At 44.2% G+C, this 19,083-nt stretch overlaps 1 protein-coding gene across 1 annotated transcript in view; it reads right to left on the bottom strand.

Annotated features, from left to right (window-relative positions):
* Positions 1-242: 242 nt before the first annotated feature.
* Positions 243-19,083, bottom strand: part of LOC143807873 (CD109 antigen-like) — a 159,120-nt gene continuing 140,279 nt past the window's right edge. The window contains exons 31-34 of the mRNA XM_077289890.1: positions 6,064-6,200; positions 4,665-4,809; positions 3,724-3,826; positions 243-768 (exon numbers count right to left, since the gene is read on the bottom strand). Of these exons, the coding sequence (XP_077146005.1) occupies positions 566-768; positions 3,724-3,826; positions 4,665-4,809; positions 6,064-6,200 (588 nt within the window). The 3' untranslated portion in view covers positions 243-565. The remainder of the gene's footprint in view (positions 769-3,723; positions 3,827-4,664; positions 4,810-6,063; positions 6,201-19,083) is intronic.

The following is a 19,083-nucleotide window of genomic DNA, read 5'->3' on the forward strand; positions in this document are numbered from 1 at the left end:
ATAAAGACGCTTTCTTTATTTTCCATAATCCCAAAGAACTGCTTTAAATCTAGTACAAAATCTTTAGGTCTCGTGTACACTGGCACAAAATCTGCATGACACCGAATGCAGCCTGTGCGGGTCTTTTAGCTTTGACCTGTACAGCCTCCATGCACTGATGTTCAGACACATTCTAAATACAGACACATTCTCCCCTAGAACGAGGTATGACAATTTTATGGAGGTAAAATATAAGGCTCATGCACCTTTGAGAAAGGTTTATTATGTCTCCGTACAAGCAGACATTTAGTGAATATTATATTAGACAGAACAAAAAACAGCGCTCATTTCTATTTGTAATTGAGCATACAGTTTTATTGATTATTATATGTAAATCATATTTATGTATGGAAGACATGTTTTTTAATATATGGCAAAATATAACACTACATTATCTAATTTCACTACTACGTTTAATACAATATCATAAAATTAGTAATGTACTTTGTTGAATAAATATATTAGCACAATTATTCATTAAAATATCAAGAGTTTGGTACTGATAAAATGGCAACAGAATAAGAACTTACAACAGATTAAAAATAAGCACGATGCAGAGACACATCCAGTAGAATATTGGTTTGGTAGAACTGCTGGTCGGAGTGGTTACTGCCACATTAATATTCACATTCACATTTGATTTACACTGATTGCAGTCGGGTCCACAGAAGTCACAAAATGATGTATTTTTCAATGTCAGAGAATTATACGTCTGTATTGCGAAATTGCCTGTTTGTGAGAGAAAATGAAGAATAACACATGAATTCAAATAAACAGTTATTTAACAGCATGACTCAAAATCCTTTCAATATTGTGGGAGTCACTGTGGCCCCCACAATAACGAAGCCCCCCTCCACAGGACCCCCCAGTTATGCTTTCTGCTGAAGCTAAAAAGAAATCAACCTGGCAAGGTTATCCACAGAGAAACAAATTGCCAGAGACATTACAATAATTCCCCCCAAAATGTATAAATACATCAATGCCGAAAAGGAAAAAAAAGATGGCATGTGCCCCTTAAAAGACGATAATAAAAAGATCATAATAGAGGACAAAGAAAAGGCTGAGATATTAAACAGGCACTTTTCATCCATGTTCACCAATGAACTGTCAGTTACAGGGATCATTCCACAAGGCAAAAATGAAAGTTCACCACCTGATATAACTAGTTTATGACAAGAAGAAGTACACCTGAATATGAGCAAATTAAATATTGACAAATCCCCCGGCCCAGATGGCATTCATCCATGGATGCTGAGGGAATTGAGCTCAGTAATTGACAGACCGCTTGTATGTTATATTCTTAGACTCTCTTGTAACAGGGGTGGTGCCACAGGATTGGAGAATGGCTGATGTGGTACCGATAGTTAAGTAAGGTAAGAAGGTGGACCCGGGAAACTACTGTCCGGTAAGCCTGACATCAGTAGTGTGCAACATTTCTGAGGGCATTATAAGAGATGACCTGCAAAAATATATTGCAGAGAATAATATAATAACTGACATCAGCATGGACTCCTGAAGGACAGGATGTGTCTAACTGTCATGATGGGTTTCTATGAGGAGGTGAGTGCAAATCTGGATGTTGGTAATGCGGCTGATGTGATTTATCTGGACTTTGCAAAGGCATTTGATACTCTACTACATAACAGCCTTATATTTAAACTCCATATGCAGGGACTGGGGGAAACTATATCCAGATGGGTAAGAAATTGGCTAAATGACAGGAAACAAAGTTGTCATAAATGGTACATTCTCTTAATGGGATATAGTCAGCAGTGGGGTCTGTGCTATGACCGATTCTTTTTATCCTGACCTTGTGGATGGGTTTGAGAGTAAAATGTCAGTCTTTGCTGATGACAACAAACTATGTAGGATGATAAAATCTGACCTTGACAGTACAATTTTATAAAGCGATCTGTCTGAATAAGCAAACACTTGGCAAATGAGGTTTAATGTAGATAAATGTAGAGTAATGCACCTGGGATGGAGTAATCCTATTGCTGAATATACATTAAATGGAACCATACTTGGGACTACACAACAGGAGAAGGACTTGGGTATTCTGGTTACAAGTAAGCTGAGCAGCAGCACTTAATGTCAAGCAGCAGCCGCAAAAGCAAACAAGATTTTAGGATGTATAAAAACAGAGATTAAATCCCGCAATCCCAACGTATTATTACTAGGGTTGAGCGAAACGGGTCGTGCATTTTCATAAGTCGCCGACTTTTGGCAAAGTCGGCGTCTCATGAAACCCGACCCCGATCCCTGTGGGGGTCGGCCATGCGGTACGCGATCTTGGCGGCAAAGTCGCGTGTCGTATGACGCGTCTAGCGCCATTTTTTCAGCCAATGAATGAGTGTGGGCAGAGTGATGACATAGGTCTTAGGGGAGTGAACACCTATCGTCATGTTCTCGCTTGTGCGCAGTAGGGATTTGCAATACGAAATTTTCTGGGAGGAGGAGGAGGAGAAAAAAAAAATTAAATTCCTTCATCGGGTTTCGTGTTTCGGCCGAAACCCGACTTTTAACGGTGGTCGGCCGATTTCACTCAACTCGACTTTTAAGACAGTTGGGTTTCACAAAACCCGACTCGACCCTAAAAAACTAAAGGTCGCTCAACCCTAATTATTACCCCTTTATAAATCACTAGTGAGGCCACATCTAGAATATTTGAAAAAGGACATTCAGAAATTAGAGTAAGATCAAAAACGGGCAACTAGATTGTTAGAAGGGATGGAAGGCTTCTCATATGATGAGAGGTTGGAAAAATTGGGCTTGTTTAGCTTAGAAAAAAAGAAGCCTCAGAGGGGATATAATTTACATGTATAAATGGCCAGTACCAAGGAATTTCAGATGACTTATTCCTTCCAAGGACCATACTAAGGTCTGGGAGCACTTATTACGGGTGGAAGAAAGGCGATTCCGACAGCTAAACATGAAAGGGTTCTTTACAGTTAGAGCAATCAGACTGTGGAATGCCCTACCACAGGAGGTAGTAATGGCCGACACTATAACGGTCTTTAAAAAAGGGCTGGATGATTTCCTCGATACACATAACATTGGGGGTTATAGGTAATTTAGTGACAAAATGAACAATTGGAGGAGAAAGGTTGAAGTTGATGGACCTGGGTCTTTGTTCAATCTATGTAACTATGTAATGTTTACTAAATGCAGCCTCATATGCGTAATAGTAATTAAAGAGGTGTCTGGTATTATGATATCGATGATCTATCCTTAGGGCTTGTACACACGATTGTAAAAATTGAACGAATGATGTGCAACATTTTGGCCGATAGCACTTGTCCCCATGTTATTTGGATCACACTCAGATCACACTCTGATCTGAGAATTCAATTCAATAGAAGCTGGTGTGCAGTTCTCGGTAACAGCCATTACAGAGAGTGGATCTGTGCTGTTCCAGCTCCTTTACCTGTTTACATCTGGCAGAGCTGGAGCCAATGTCAGCTATCAAAGCCCCAGCAATCAGATATTGATGGCAAAATAGTTCTAAGATGTTATAAACTACTGCAACAACACACGGTAAAACATATGCCACTTTGACGAGCAGTAATTGGCTGGCCATTGACAGGTCACAACGCAAATGAGAACGCACCGTTAAAAAAAATTAGCTTACAGAACAATTCACACAGTATATCAGATAAAATATTCCAAAATGTCTTTACTTACTTGGTTCATAATATTGAGAAATTTTAACTACAGCATCTTGAGAACTTGCAACACTTGAAAAACGGACTAATGGCACAGAAATACAGATCTCCTCATAGGAAACCTAATAGAATAGGATGTAATAATAAAATAGTTTGTGTGTGTTCATAGTCTTCACATAAATAAAAAAAAAAAATCAAGAAGGGAGAATATTGTATATGGAGTTAAAAGCCTAAGATGTCAAAATCTCTGCACCCTACCAATGATTTATTTAGAATATTGTAACACCCAAGGTAACCGGTTATTACAGTGATGTTGCCTTCCTTTCAGGGAGGGTAATATCATGCTTGGAGGCAAGGAGGATTCCCTTTACCAGGTAAGCACCTACATCCAACACATTCTGAATCCAGGCCAGAAGGGGGAGCTCTGAACCCGGATTCAGGGGAGCTTCCCCAGTGTTCTGGTCTGGAGGAGTTAGACAGTTGTTGAGAGACATTGACAAAAATCTTGCAAATGGACCTTTACGAAGTCCATGCTGTAGTTTTCATAAAATCACTGTTTTATCTGCTAGTCATCTCAGTGACGAGCTCTGTATAAACCCTCCTTAACACACATACACCACTGATTGACATCTCTCTGTGTATGTTATGCATAGGCAGAAAGCTGCTAATCAGTAGTGTAGGTGGGGACAAATAGAGTTTATGGATATGGAGGACTACATAGCTTCAGGTTTGCTAGTCCTCTCAGTGATAATCTCCTGTTGGCAAAACACTGTTTTATCAAAACTAAAGCAAAGAGCCTCAAAAGCCACACATTTGTGCCATCACTTCATGGAGTCGACAAATGTCCCAATTAGAACAGCACAGTTACTACAGCAGTCACATCGCCTCTCGTGGTTTTTTAATAGTATATTCAGCTTTTTGTCTTTTTTTGCTAACAAATATTCACTTTTTATAACTTACCGAATCCAAGTACAAGAAAACATTATCATCTTTCAACTCCACCATTTTGATAGTGTCTGTTGTGGGAATTCCCATAGGGCTCAATGTGAAACCACTGAGGAGCCCCACTTCCAGAAGAACCATACCACTGTTGTTCCCAAAGTAGCTGAAATCAGAAAAGCGGAATTGTTTTAGAAACCTTTTCTGTGAAGCTTAAAATTAAGACCACACTGTAGGACATAATAAGGACCCAGTCTCCTGAATATAGCCAGCAAAGAGTCAAGAATGGATGGTTGTACTCCATGAAATGCAGTGTATAAGCCAATCAATGAACCAGTGGTAGAAAAGGACAAATCTATGACATGCCATCTTGCCAGAAGATAATAAGCTTCTTTGAAATACAAAACTTTACATTAGAAGATGGATAAACCAGCAATTTTGTGGTAATTGTGACATCTATTAATATCTCATCTTTAAAGGTGCCTCTTTCATTGAAATGTATACTTACTAAACTTATGAAAGAGATCAGTGTAGCAGGTTTTTGCTACGTATTCTGATGGAGCATGACATACGGATAGAGACCTTGATTCCACTGATGTATCACTTAGTTTACTGGATGCATCAGTTGTGATCGAATCACTGTTTATCTGCTGCAGATATAGCAGTGCTTGGAATGCTGAACCCTTTATAACCCCACCTAAATCCCTGATTGACAGCTTTCACTTACACTGTATATTGCCAGAAAGCTGCTAATCAGTGCTGGGGGTGGGGTTACATAGAGCAGGAGGACTAGGAGGCATGAGAGACCTAGTCATGCAGTGATAATCTTCTGCTGATAAAGCACTGATTTTATTTACAACAATACACAAAGTGATACATCGCGGGTATCAGGGTCTCTGTCCCTTCATCATGCTACTCTCACATTACATAGCAAAAATCTTATGACATATTCCCTATAATAGGTTTAGTAAGTATGCATTTCAATTAAAAAAAACATTAAAGATGAAATGTTAATGGATGTTACAATGTCTTCTACTTTAAAGTTTTAGATTACAAAGAGCCTTCACTGTTTATCTTGTTGCAAGATGGTGCGTCACAGATTTTTGCAGGATTTTTTTTTTCTTGTTTCAACCACTGGTTGACTGGTATGTAGAGCCCCATATTTTGCAAAGAGGCTAAGCATTGTGACTTAGATGGCAGAACTAATGAACAAAGGCTGCTATATTAAAAGGATGAGGATGTTGGGCAGGATGTTCCCTTTTCCTATTTAAAAAGATGTTCTGCAGCAGCTGACATTCGTATTATAAGAAATAATATACCCCTGAATTATTCAATGGCTACTCTTACAGTAGGGGAGATTCAATGCTTCATAAAATGTAGGCAGGACAGGTTGGGGTGACTCTGGGCGGCGGGGTCTTACCTGGTACATACGTCCACAGTCAGTCTATAAATGTTACTTGCGTCTTCTTGCCCTGTCACATATAATACAAAGGTCTCTGGTTCACGAGTGTCTCTCTTGGCTCTGGAAGATGGCTTTTGATTATATACTAAATTGAGCTGAAAATAAAGTAGAAAGTTACCCTTTATAATTTAAAGGAGTATAGGGATGACGTGGGGTTAAATATATATTGGACTGCTTAATACTGAAATGCTACAACAAAAATTTTCACAAAAAACTGACAAGAAACATAAATGTAAAAATAGCAGGAAAGTAGATATGTCAGCCATGGTGGAGCATGAGAAATTAGATACTGTATGTGTGTTATGATAGGTTCATGTGAGTGTTTGTAATATTCTGTTTTTCAACTGTATGTCCATTTTTTACATCCGTATGACATCTGTATGGAGTCTGGTTTTTACAACAACAACAACTTAACAAATCTAAAAGGCAAAATACAGTTTCCCTTGTTAATAACTGCAATGGATCCATAAAAAAAGCATACCATATGGATTGCAACCCGATGTTTTGTTGCACACCCATAGACTTATAACGGGCGAGTCTAATCCAAAATAAGAATCAAAGTCGTGCATGCTGCGATTTTTCACACATGAAGCATCAGTCCGTGTAAAAACGCCATTGTGAATTACCACATTTACTTGCATTAATCAGTGTGCTGTCTCTGTGCTACCCATTTTGCATAAGGACAGCACATAGACCGATTATATGCTTGTCTGAACAAGCCCTTAAAGGGAAACTGTCACATTGTACATGTAGTCCGATCTGTGGACAGCATGCTATAGAGAAGGAGAAGCTGAGCAGCGTGATATGTACTGTAGGTTTTTGGAAAAGATTCAACATATATTCTTTTATGGAAATTCCTGTTTTTGTGTGCAAGAGTCCAGTGGGCGGTCCTTTGGCACCCCAGGAGTCCGCTTGCCACAATGGCATTGCTTTCCTCACGGAGGGGGTGATGTCATGCCTGGAAGCAAGGAGGGATCCCTTAATCAGTTAATACTGACATGCAACTTCGTCCTGACTCCAGACCAGAAGGGGGAGCTCTAAACCCGGTTTCAGGGGAGCTTTCCTATAAAATTCTGGCCTGGGGGTGGGGTTAGGGAGTCTGTTAGTGTGTGCAGGGACAGTGAGAGGAGAAGAGGCAAAGGAGAGGAGCCTGGGGTCTGGAGCAGTGACTGGGCTCACCCCAGAGGAAAGCGCCAAGAAACCGTACACCAGAGTACGTGATGGTGTGGGGATTGCATACCCGGAGGGCAGGAGATTGCAGGTACCACAGCAAGTCAGGAGCCTGGGGCTGCCAGTGACAAGGCAGTGCCCATGACAGGCTCAGGCTGTCAGCCATACAGGTTGGAAGTACAGACACTGAGAGGACTTGTGCAGAGCTTCAGGTAGCAGCAAGGGTCAGAGTATATAGCACAGAAGGAAGGCCTCCGAACCCACCTGGCTGTTTCCAGGCTGCCCGGACCCCATCACCACCTGTTATCTGTACCCTGGACAGTACCTGCATTTCATCAGTAAAAGGTAAAGGATACTGCTATCCCTGTGTCCTTCAATTATTTCCTGCACCCTCAGTCCTGCACCCCACCGACAATCATCCCTCTTACCAACTGTACCGGTAGCCCTGGAGACTAAACTCTACTTGTGGGGAGCTATACTAACTCTGCTGCAACTCCATCAGCCCCAGTGGACCCCTTTAAGCAGTGTCGGCCATCCCCGGCCGAATACCACAGGTGGCATCACGAATTATCTTTTATAGACTTTATTCTCCACTTCCATTCATCCCCTTTAACTGGACGCCCAAGGCCATGGACTGGAGTATGGACAGGGAGAATGTTGTGTTACCGCAAGAGGCGGTACGACCCAGGCACATACTCGAGGCCAAAAGAAGAGAAGCAGGGAAAGTGAGAAACATGGATTGTATAGAACCCGCTGCCGTAAATGTAATTGGAAAGCATGTGCTGCGAACAGAAACAAGTAAAGTTTTATGTTTGATGTTCAAGTTGGACTATGTCTCAATTTGTGTGAATTCATGTGAACAGAGTCTGCAACAGCTCAGAAGAGAACCAGAAAGCACGGATAACAGAGAGGCAAGTACCCTCATAGAAGTATGTTCTTTGCATGTGATGGGAGGCCAGGGTGTGCAAAGACCAATAGCCTCAGCCACGACTACGGCCCTGGCCCTCCCTCACATAGGCACTGTGTCTCTATCAGGCACATTGGTATGTTACGTGACCTATCAGTGACCGCTAACCTGCTGCAGTGGTCATGTGCCATAACTATGATGTAATATATACATATATATGTAATACAGTACATTGGAAGACGACACTGCTCCTTGAGGTAAGTATATGTTGTTTCATATTTCATGCAGGGCACTTTAGCTGTTTTTGAACACCAATTTAACACCTTTACAACCTTTGACATACAGTATATGTAAGTCAAAGGTCATGTGCCTGCCTTTGATTCAGGCTCGTAAAAACCCCCGCATGTTTCCCAGCAGATAATGGCTGATTTAGGCCGGGTTCACATTTGCATTCGGGGGCTTTGCAGAGGGCTGCTTATGTTCTCCGTTAAGCCCTGCCTATGCCTACTTCCACATACATCTGCATGTGTCCTGCGTACCTATCTTTAACATTGGGTATACAGGACATGTGGATGTATGTGGATGCTTCGTTTTATTACACCCGCCGTCTGTACAAAACGCAACTTGTTGCTTTCCCGTGCGGTCGACGGGCACGTCAAAACAACCATCCGCATACATCCATATACATCCGCATGTCCTGCGAACCCAATGTTAAAGATAGATACGCAGAAGGCATGCAGATGTATGTGGAAGTAGGCGTGGCTTAACAGAGGACGTACGCAGCCCTCCGCAAAGCCCCCCAACGCAAATGTGAACTTAGCCTTATTCAGCCATCATGTGCCTTTAACAGCTGAGGGTGGAGTGGAGCTCTGCCCATGGCTGTTAACTTGTTAAATGCCACTGTCAATCTCTGACAGCGGCATTTAATGTGCGCCTGCAGGGGATTGTGTCATTCCACTCATCCATCGTCACATCCTTGACGTGATTGCTGGGCGATGATAGGTTGCCATGATAGCTGAGGGTCTGCTGAAGACCCTCATGCTTGTCATCATGATCCTCCTGTGAAAGCCAGGCTGTAGTTGGTGTTCATAGGATATAGTGATTTTAGCTATACAAAGCCGTGCTGATGCACTACTATTTATAGTGCATGCGATCAGACGATTGCAGCATCAAGTCCTCTAAGGGTATGTGTCCACGTTCAGGATTGCATCAGGATTTGGTCAGGATTTTTCATCAGTATTTGTAAGCCAAAACCAGGAGTGGGTGATAAATGCAAAAGTGGTGCATATGTTTCTGTTATACTTTTCCTCTGATTGTTCCAGTCGTGGTTTTGGCTTACAAATACTGATGAAAAATACTGACCAAATCCTGATGCAATCCTGAAGGTGGACACATACCCTAAGAGGACTGTTAAATTCAGGAAAAAGTAAAAAAAAGTTTTAAAAATATGAAAAAAATTAAAAAAACACAAAAGTTTAAATCACCCCTATTCCCCCATTAAAAATTAAACAATTAAAAGGAAAAAATACACATTTAATATCACAGCGTTCGTAGAAGTCTAATCTATCAAAATATAGAATAATCTAATCGGTAAACAGTTACAAGAATAAAATCGAAATGCCAGAATTCTGTTTTTATTTGGCAGCCGCAACATTGCAATAAGAGGTCAAGAAGAGATTAATTCATCATATCTACCCAAAAATGATAAGCCCCTTGGAATTTTTCATGTTTTGCTACCTCACAACCTGGAAGTTTTTTTTAAGGTTGAAATCAGTTCATGTAAAGAACATGTGAACAACTGTGAACATTTGGTTTTCTTTTATTGCGAAGCAAACAACAAATAGGACAAAATAACAGAAAACTTTAATTTGCATAACTATTCATCATTTAAAGTCAGTACTTTGTAGATCCTCCTTTTGCCGCAATTACAGCTGCAGATCGCTTTGGATAAGTCTCTATGAGCTTTCCACATCTTACCACTGGGATTTTTGCCCACTGCTCAAGGCAAAACTGTTACAGCTCCTTCAAGTTAGATGGTTTCCTCAGATAAACAGCAATCTTCAAGTCTTATCACAGATTCTCAACTGGATTAAGGTCTGGGCTTTGACTAGGCCACTCCAAAAAATGTACACATTGTCCCCTTAAACCACTCCAATGTTGCTTTAAAAGTATGCTTTAGGTCATTGTCTTGTGGGAAGGTGAACCTCCATCCCAGTCTCAAATCACTGACAGACTGAAACAGGTTTTGCTCAAGAATATCCCTGTATTTTGCACCATCCATGATGTTGCCACCGCTATGTTTCACTGTGGGGATAGTGTTCCTGGGGTGCTGAGTTGTGTTGGTTTGGCGCCAGACCATGTAAAGTAACACAACAGATGGCGCACTCCCTAATACATGTCAATGCTACATGGGTGGGGGTGCAGAACTAGTGGCTGAAATGTGTAACCCAAAACAAAGAAAAAGAAAGCCACTAAACAAATGTTCGCACACCACCTGATACGTATCAAAAAGGAACAACTTTATTGGGTAACACAACACGATAAAAGCATTTAAAAACAATATAACACAACTCCCCCCATCAGGCCCATAAAGCTCTTAAGTATATATATTTCCATGCTATGTAAAGCCGGCTGTGTTGAACAGATAAGGTACCACGTGATATCTCTTGAAATAATGAAAGAATGAAAAAATGAAAAACCAGGCATCCAGAAGATCTGGGTCCAAATGCCCCACACGGAAACCCGGAGGAGGGAAGGAGAAGGAGAGCAACACGCCCAACCCCCTCAAATGGAATCCCCAAAAGAGCCTAAACAACTGTGGCGTCCTGTATGTGAGTGCCTAAGATATATGATAGTACCTCGCCACCTTGTACGATGTGATCAGGAAGAACAATGTCAAGACGCACTCTGCAGGAAGACCCTTCGGCTCACATGTATGGTACAACAACAGCCATATAGTCACCTTCAATAAGGACAACAAGAGCAGGCCCGACACGAGGGAGGACCCAACGCTTTTCGCGGTTACACGGACCGCTTCGTCAGGGGGAAGTGCTTACCCTAAAGAACTTGTATCCTATATACAGATGCCGGTGATCAGAACGCGCCGCACGTGTGCGCCGCCATGGACCGGAAGTGACGTGTCCGGAAGTGAAATGCCGTCCGCGCCTGCGCAAAGAGTAGTGATGGTTGTAGAAGGGCAGACGTCTCTGCCCACAGAGTCCCGATGCGCAGGCGCCGGACTGAGCCAGCGGTGCGCATCGCGACACGGGCGGGTAGCCCCAGGTACGCCCGGAATAAGAAGAACCTAAAACATGACTTCGCAGGTAGAAGGGTGACCCGTGTGGGAAGTGTGAAATGCCCTATGCGCCACGCAGGGTGAGCATGCGTTTGCTCCCTATATGCTCCTACTGCACCATAAGGAAGTAATAATTTAGTTAAACATTATAATCAAAATCAAACAATGACTCGAAAAAAGAACAAAGTTATAGTGCTATCCACAGTTCATAGAACATTAGCAATATGCTGTAGTCCCTATGTAACATGATCAAAGGAGATCTTAAGGACATTCATTTGGTGGCTTACCAGGGCTTCCGACAGACCGCCTAATCGGGCCGAATATGTCATCATAGGTGTTGGTTATGTGGTATCAAGCCGACGACTTGTATCTCCTAATGGAATCTGATGCATCAAGATTCATCCATGGACTATGACCTTATCATTGTGGATTGGATTCACAGTCGCGGCTGTGGGCCGCCTTTGATCATGTTACATAGGGACTACAGCATATTGCTAATGTTCTATGAACTGTGCATAGCACTATAACTTTGTTCTTTTTTCGAGTCATTGTTTGATTTTGATTATAATGTTTAACTAAATTATTACTTCCTTATGGTGCAGTAGGAGCATATAGGGAGCAAACGCATGCTCACCCTGCGTGGCGCATAGGGCATTTCACACTTCCCACACGGGTCACCCTTCTACCTGCGAAGTCATGTTTTAGGTTCTTCTTATTCCGGGCGTACCTGGGGCGATGCGCACCGCTGGCTCAGTCCGGCGCCTGCGCATCGGGACTCTGTGGGCAGAGACGTCTGCCCTTCTACAACCATCACTACTCTTTGCGCAGGCGCGGACGGCATTTCACTTCCGGACACGTCACTTCCGGTCCATGGCGGCGCACACGTGCGGCGCGTTCTGATCACCGGCATCTGTATATAGGATACAAGTTCTTTAGGGTAAGCACTTCCCCCTGACGAAGCGGTCCGTGTAACCGCGACACGCGTTGGGTCCTCCCTCGTGTCGGGCCTGCTCTTGTTGTCCTTATTGAAGGTGACTATATGGCTGTTGTTGTACCATACATGTGAGCCGAAGGGTCTTCCTGCAGAGTGCGTCTTGACATTGTTCTTCCTGATCACATCGTACAAGGTGGCGAGGTACTATCATATATCTTAGGCACTCACATACAGGACGCCACAGTTGTTTAGGCTCTTTTGGGGATTCCATTTGAGGGGGTTGGGCGTGTTGCTCTCCTTCTCCTTCCCCCCTCCGGGTTTCCATGTGGGGCATTTGGACCCAGATCTTCTGGATGCCTGGTTTTTCATTTTTTCATTCTTTCATTATTTCAAGAGATATTACATGGTACCTTATCTGTTCAACACAGCCGGCTTTACATAGCATGGAAATATATATACTTAAGAGCTTTATGGGCCTGATGGGGGGAGTTGTGTTATATTGTTTTTAAATGCTTTTATCGTGTTGTGTTACCCAATAAAGTTGTTCCTTTTTGATACGTATCAGGTGGTGTGCGAACATTTGTTTAGTGGCTTTCTTTTTCTTTGTTTTGGGTTACACATTTCAGCCACTAGTTCTGCACCCCCACCCATGTAGCATTGACATGTATTAGGGAGTGCGCCAGCTGTTGTGTTACTTTACATGGTTTGGTTTTTAGGCATCTAGTAATGTCTTTCTTTGGCTTGGCAGCACACGGTCTATTGTGACTTTAATTAATTGTTTATTGATTGTTTACGTTTTTTCATTTCGGTGGCCAGGTGGACTCCATTCCAGTGGCATATGATGGATTGGGATGCCAGAGAGGCGGCGTGGAGCATTGCTGCCTCTACCGCATTCACGGATCATGTTCCGAGTGGTCCGGAGTCCGATTTCACGTGGGTTACTACTCAGCTTATGGCTGCTCAGAAACAGGGGATCAAATTATTATGGAATATCAGGTGCCTGGAGGAATATCTTAAATTGAATTTGGTCCCAAGGGGTCTGAGAGTCTCCATCTTTCCCGCCTGGAAACCCTCGGACAACTTTCGAGCTACTTGGGAGGGGGGCCTTCTGCGATGCTCGCAGATATTGATTAACCTCTTAATTACACATGATAGAGATCTGCTTAGTCAGGTCAAGTTGGAGATTAGAAGGCTGGAGAATGACCTCAGCAAATTTGACGAGGTAACTCTAATCCAACCCTTCCGAGTCAAACTTAAAGAGGTCCTTGATAAATTCGATAGAGAAATCATGGATAAGAAGACATCAAAATTTTTAAGGGACAAATCTGACTTTGACCGCAAGGCGGTTTTCCATTGGAGACACCAGGGCAACCAACGACGGGACAGGAACTTCAGATCTAATGTCAGTGATTCAGTACAGAATTCTTCATCCCCCGATGGTCATCTGTCCAGTGATTTTTTATCTTCCGCGGAAAGCGAGCCCGACACAGGTTCAGGACCAGGCGTGGGCGGAGGAGACGTCGGCCTGTTCACGCGGATCACCAGGAACAGGAACTGCAGGCCAATGTCTTACAACCAACGGAGGAAGAATCACTAACAACCACACAGTCCACCAATGAAGCCCGTGAGTATGACTGCTCCACTATTAATGATTCTCTCCAGGTTATTAATCTATCCAGTTATTCTCTTAGTACCATTGAGATGTCGGTTCTCAGGAGGGGCCTGACGTTTTCACCATCCCAGAGGATGGATAAATTTACGTTGATTAAGGATCTTTTTCTCTTTTGTAGGAAAATTACCTTACAGGTCCTACACACTCAGCCTAACTCCTCGTCTGGTCCAGATCGTATTGAACAGGAAGTGTTTCGGGACCTCCTGGATTTGTTGGACGAGGGAGATTCTCTCAGAGGTAGGCCACGTTTTCCCCACAGAAATAGGTCCACGGTCTGTCCCTCTCTCTCCACTATTCCGGCAATCAAGATTTTTTTTGAGTTGGTCAAGCAGGACATAGAGAGTTTATCAGGAGGATCTGGGGTTCGAGCCAACTTGACCAGCCAGGAACGCAAGGTCCTATTGGGCCTCAGTAACAACGATGAGTTTCTCATCAGAGAGGCTGACAAGGGGGGCAACATCGTCTTGTGGCCCCACCATATGTATCTGGAGGAGGCACACAGGCAGTTAGATAATTCCCATTTTTATCGTAAACTGCCCTCTGACCCCACCGGGGTGTTCTCTGTCAAATTGAGAACATTACTCGACAAGACCTTTGAACTTGGGATTATCGATCTACAAGAGAGGGATTTCATCTGGGTGGATCAACCTATTACACCCACGTTCTACATGGTCCCCAAGGTCCACAAGAGCACTACTAAACCGCCGGGTCGCCCGATAGTTTCCAGCAGGGGCAACTTATGTGAGAGGGCGTGTGGATATATTGATTTCTTTTTACAGCCCTTGGTGACAGCGCTTCCGTCTTATATAAGGGATTCTTCACACTTCATTAATGTCCATAAAGGGGTGGCACTGGCTCCAGGTGATCTCATGGTCACTTGCGACGTAGCGTCGCTTTATTCTAACATCAACCATGATGATGGCATGCGGGCCGTCCTCTTTTTCATTGACCAACAGGTAGACTCGGACAGATTACACGATTTCTTTATTATTGATTTGCTGGATTTTGCATTGAGGCACAATTTTTTCTTGTTTGACCGGGTGTTTTATTTACAGACCTCGGGTGTGGCCATGGGGGCTCGTTGTGCCCCCTCGTTCGCAAATCTTTTTTTGGGATGGTGGGAGTCCACGTTCGTGTTTATTTCTGATTTTTTTAAGACCAGAGTGCGACGGTGGTCGCGGTTCATTGATGATGTGTTTTTTATATGGTCAGGCTCTCCGGAGGAACTTTCCCAGTTCATGGGGTTCCTCAACAATAATTCTTGCAACATTTTCTTGACTTACCAGTTTTCTTCCATTTCAGTGAATTTTTTGGACCTGGAGGTCAGTTGCCGGGGAGGCTTGATATCCACACGTCTTTATCGAAAGCCCACAGCTGTCACTGGATTTTTGGACTATTGGAGCTTTCACCCTAGACACACACGAGAGGGGGTCCCGACTGGCCAATTTCTCAGGGCCAGGCGCAATTGCACTCAGGATTCGGACTTTAAGATGGAAGCGAAGGAGCTAACGGCAAAATTCAAATCCAGGTATTACCCCAAAAAATGTATTTCACGGGCCTATCAAAGGGCCAGTGGGCAGTCACAAGACTCTATTGGTGGCCAACAGGAGAGTACCGGATAAGTATGTGCGGTTCATTACGGGGTATCACACCCATTGGCCGGAGATGAGTAGAATCTTAAACAATCATTGGAGGATCTTGGCCACGGACCCACTTATTTCTCAGGTTATTAGCACTCGGCCTCTCATCACGGCCAAAAGGGCCCCCAATTTTAAGGACCTATTAACCCGGAATCATTATAGGAGACCTACCAGATGGCTCAATCGGGGTATAGTTTTGAGGGGATCATTCCCGTGCGGTGACTGCAGCATTTGTCCCTACATGCGTCCTGTCCGGGACTCATTTTGTAATCCTGTGGATCGCAAAGAGCACAATTTAAAGGCTTACATTAATTGCAAATCTGTTCATGTGGTGTATGCTCTGATTTGCCCGTGTCCTTGCATTTATGTAGGTCAAACCTCACAAGAGCTGAGACGGAGAATGCAGAGCCACTTATCTACCATCAATACGGCTTCGTTGGACATCAGGAAAGGCAAGACGCTGAGCACGGTGGCTGCACATTTCCTGCTTCACCATGGTGGCAGCTGTGCCAACATCAGGATGGTGGGCTTGGAACAGATCAGGTCTTCGGGTAGAGGTGGCTCTCTACACAAGCGGCTTCTCCAAGTAGAGTCACGATGGATTTATCTACTCAACTCCACAGCACCTCATGGCATTAATGAGGACCTGCATTTCACGGGTTTTCTGGGCTAAGTTGGTCATTTGGAGCACAGATCTTAAGGACATTCATTTGGTGGCTTACCAGGGCTTCCGACAGACCGCCTAATCGGGCCGAATATGTCATCATAGGTGTTGGTTATGCGGTATCAAGCCGACGACTTGTATCTCCTAATGGAATCTGATGCATCAAGATTCATCCATGGACTATGACCTTATCATTGTGGATTGGATTCACAGTCGCGGCTGTGGGCCGCCTTTGATCATGTTACATAGGGACTACAGCATATTGCTAATGTTCTATGAACTGTGCATAGCACTATAACTTTGTTCTTTTTTCGAGTCATTGTTTGATTTTGATTATAATGTTTAACTAAATTATTACTTCCTTATGGTGCAGTAGGAGCATATAGGGAGCAAACGCATGCTCACGCTGCGTGGCGCATAGGGCATTTCACACTTCCCACACGGGTCACCCTTCTACCTGCGAAGTCATGTTTTAGGTTCTTCTTATTCCGGGCGTACCTGGGGCTACCCGCCCGTGTCGCGATGCGCACCGCTGGCTCAGTCCGGCGCCTGCGCATCGGGACTCTGTGGGCAGAGACGTCTGCCCTTCTACAACCATCACTACTCTTTGCGCAGGCGCGGACGGCATTTCACTTCCGGACACGTCACTTCCGGTCCATGGCGGCGCACACGTGCGGCGCGTTCTGATCACCGGCATCTGTATATAGGATACAAGTTCTTTAGGGTAAGCACTTACCCCTGACGAAGCGGTCCGTGTAACCGCGACACGCGTTGGGTCCTCCCTCGTGTCGGGCCTGCTCTTGTTGTCCTTATTGAAGGTGACTATATGGCTGTTGTTGTACCATACATGTGAGCCGAAGGGTCTTCCTGCAGAGTGCGTCTTGACATTGTTCTTCCTGATCACATCGTACAAGGTGGCGAGGTACTATCATATATCTTAGGCACTCACATACAGGACGCCACAGTTGTTTAGGCTCTTTTGGGGATTCCATTTGAGGGGGTTGGGCGTGTTGCTCTCCTTCTCCTTCCCCCCTCCGGGTTTCCATGTGGGGCATTTGGACCCAGATCTTCTGGATGCCTGGTTTTTCATTTCTTCATTCTTTCATTATTTCAAGAGATATCACGTGGTACCTTATCTGTTCAACACAGCCGGCTTTACATAGCATGGAAATATATATACTTAAGAGCTTTATGGGCCTGATGGGGGGAGTTGTGTTATATTGTTTTTAAATGCTTTTATCGTGTTGTGTTACCCAATAAAGTTGTTCCTTTTTGATACGTATCAGGTGGTGTGCGAACATTTGTTCAGTGGCTTTCTTTTTCTTTGTTTTGGGTTTGGCGCCAGACATAGTGTTCACCTTGGTGGTCAAAATCTTTACTTTTGGTCTCATTTGACCACAGCAGCTTCCTGCACACGTTTGGTGAGTATTTCACGTCTTTTGGCAAACTCAAAACAAGCCATACAATTTGTGGGTGTAATTAAAGGCTTTTTTCGGCCCACAACTTGTTGTGGCCACATAGACAAATACTCCAGGGTCTGCTGGGAACTCTACAGCTCCTTCAGGGTTACGTTTGGTTTCTGTGCTGCTTATCTGATTAATGCCCTCCTTGCCCGGGCTGAGAGTTTTGGTAGCCGGCCCTCTCTTGGCAGGTTTGCTGGGGCACCATGTTCTTTCCATTTGATGATAATGAATTTGAAGGTGCTACATAGAATCATAAGAGAATGGGATTTTTTTAATAACCCAACACACTGACTTGGACTTCTCAATAACTTTGTCCCTGACTTGTTTGGAGATCTCCTTGATCTTCATGGTGTTGTTTGGTTAGTGGTGCCTCTTGCTTAATGGTGTTGCAGCCTCTGTGGCCTTTCAGAAAAGGTGTGTTTATACTGACAGACCATGTGACACTTAGATTGTGCATAGTTCTTTTCACTAAGCATGTGACTTATGAAGGTAATTGCTTGCACCAGAAATTTTTAGGGGCTTCATCGCGAAAGGGGTGGAAACATATGTACATGCCAATTTTTAGTTACCGTATATACTCGAGTATAAGCCGAGATTTTCAGCCCAAATTTTTGGGCTGAAAGTGCCCCCTCGGCTTATACTCGAGTCATGATCGGTGGTGGGGTCGGCGGGTGAGCACCGTCATATACTCACCTGCTTCCGGGGCTCCTGTCGCTCCCCCTGCCCGTCCCACGGTCTCCGGGTGCCGCAGCCTCTTCCCCTGAGCGGTCACGTGGGACCGCTCATTAGAGAAATGAATAGGCTGCTCCACCTCCCATAGGGGTGGAGCCGCCTATTCATTTCTCTAATGAAGCGGTGCCGGTGACCGCTGACAGAGGAAGAGCTGCGGCACCGAAGACCAGCTGTCCGGGGGAAGGAGCGGGACGCCGGGAGCAGGTAAGTATTACATATTTACCTTCCCTCGTTCCACACGCCGGGCGCTGTCTCCATCTTCCCGGCGTCTCTCCGCACTGACTGTGCAGGTCAGAGGGCGCGATGACGCATATAGTGTGCGCGCCGCTCTCTGCCTGATCAGTCAGTGCAGAGAGACGCCGGAACGGGATGTGAGGAGCTGCGGCAAGAGAGGCGAGTATGTGTTTTATTATTTTTATTGCAGCAGCAGCAGCAGCACAGCTATGGGGCAATAATGGACGGTGCAGAGCACTATATGGCACAGCTATGGGGCAATGGTGC

This window comes from Ranitomeya variabilis, chromosome 2 (genome assembly GCF_051348905.1).
Source record: "Ranitomeya variabilis isolate aRanVar5 chromosome 2, aRanVar5.hap1, whole genome shotgun sequence".
NCBI classification, from domain to species: Eukaryota; Metazoa; Chordata; class Amphibia; order Anura; family Dendrobatidae; genus Ranitomeya; species Ranitomeya variabilis.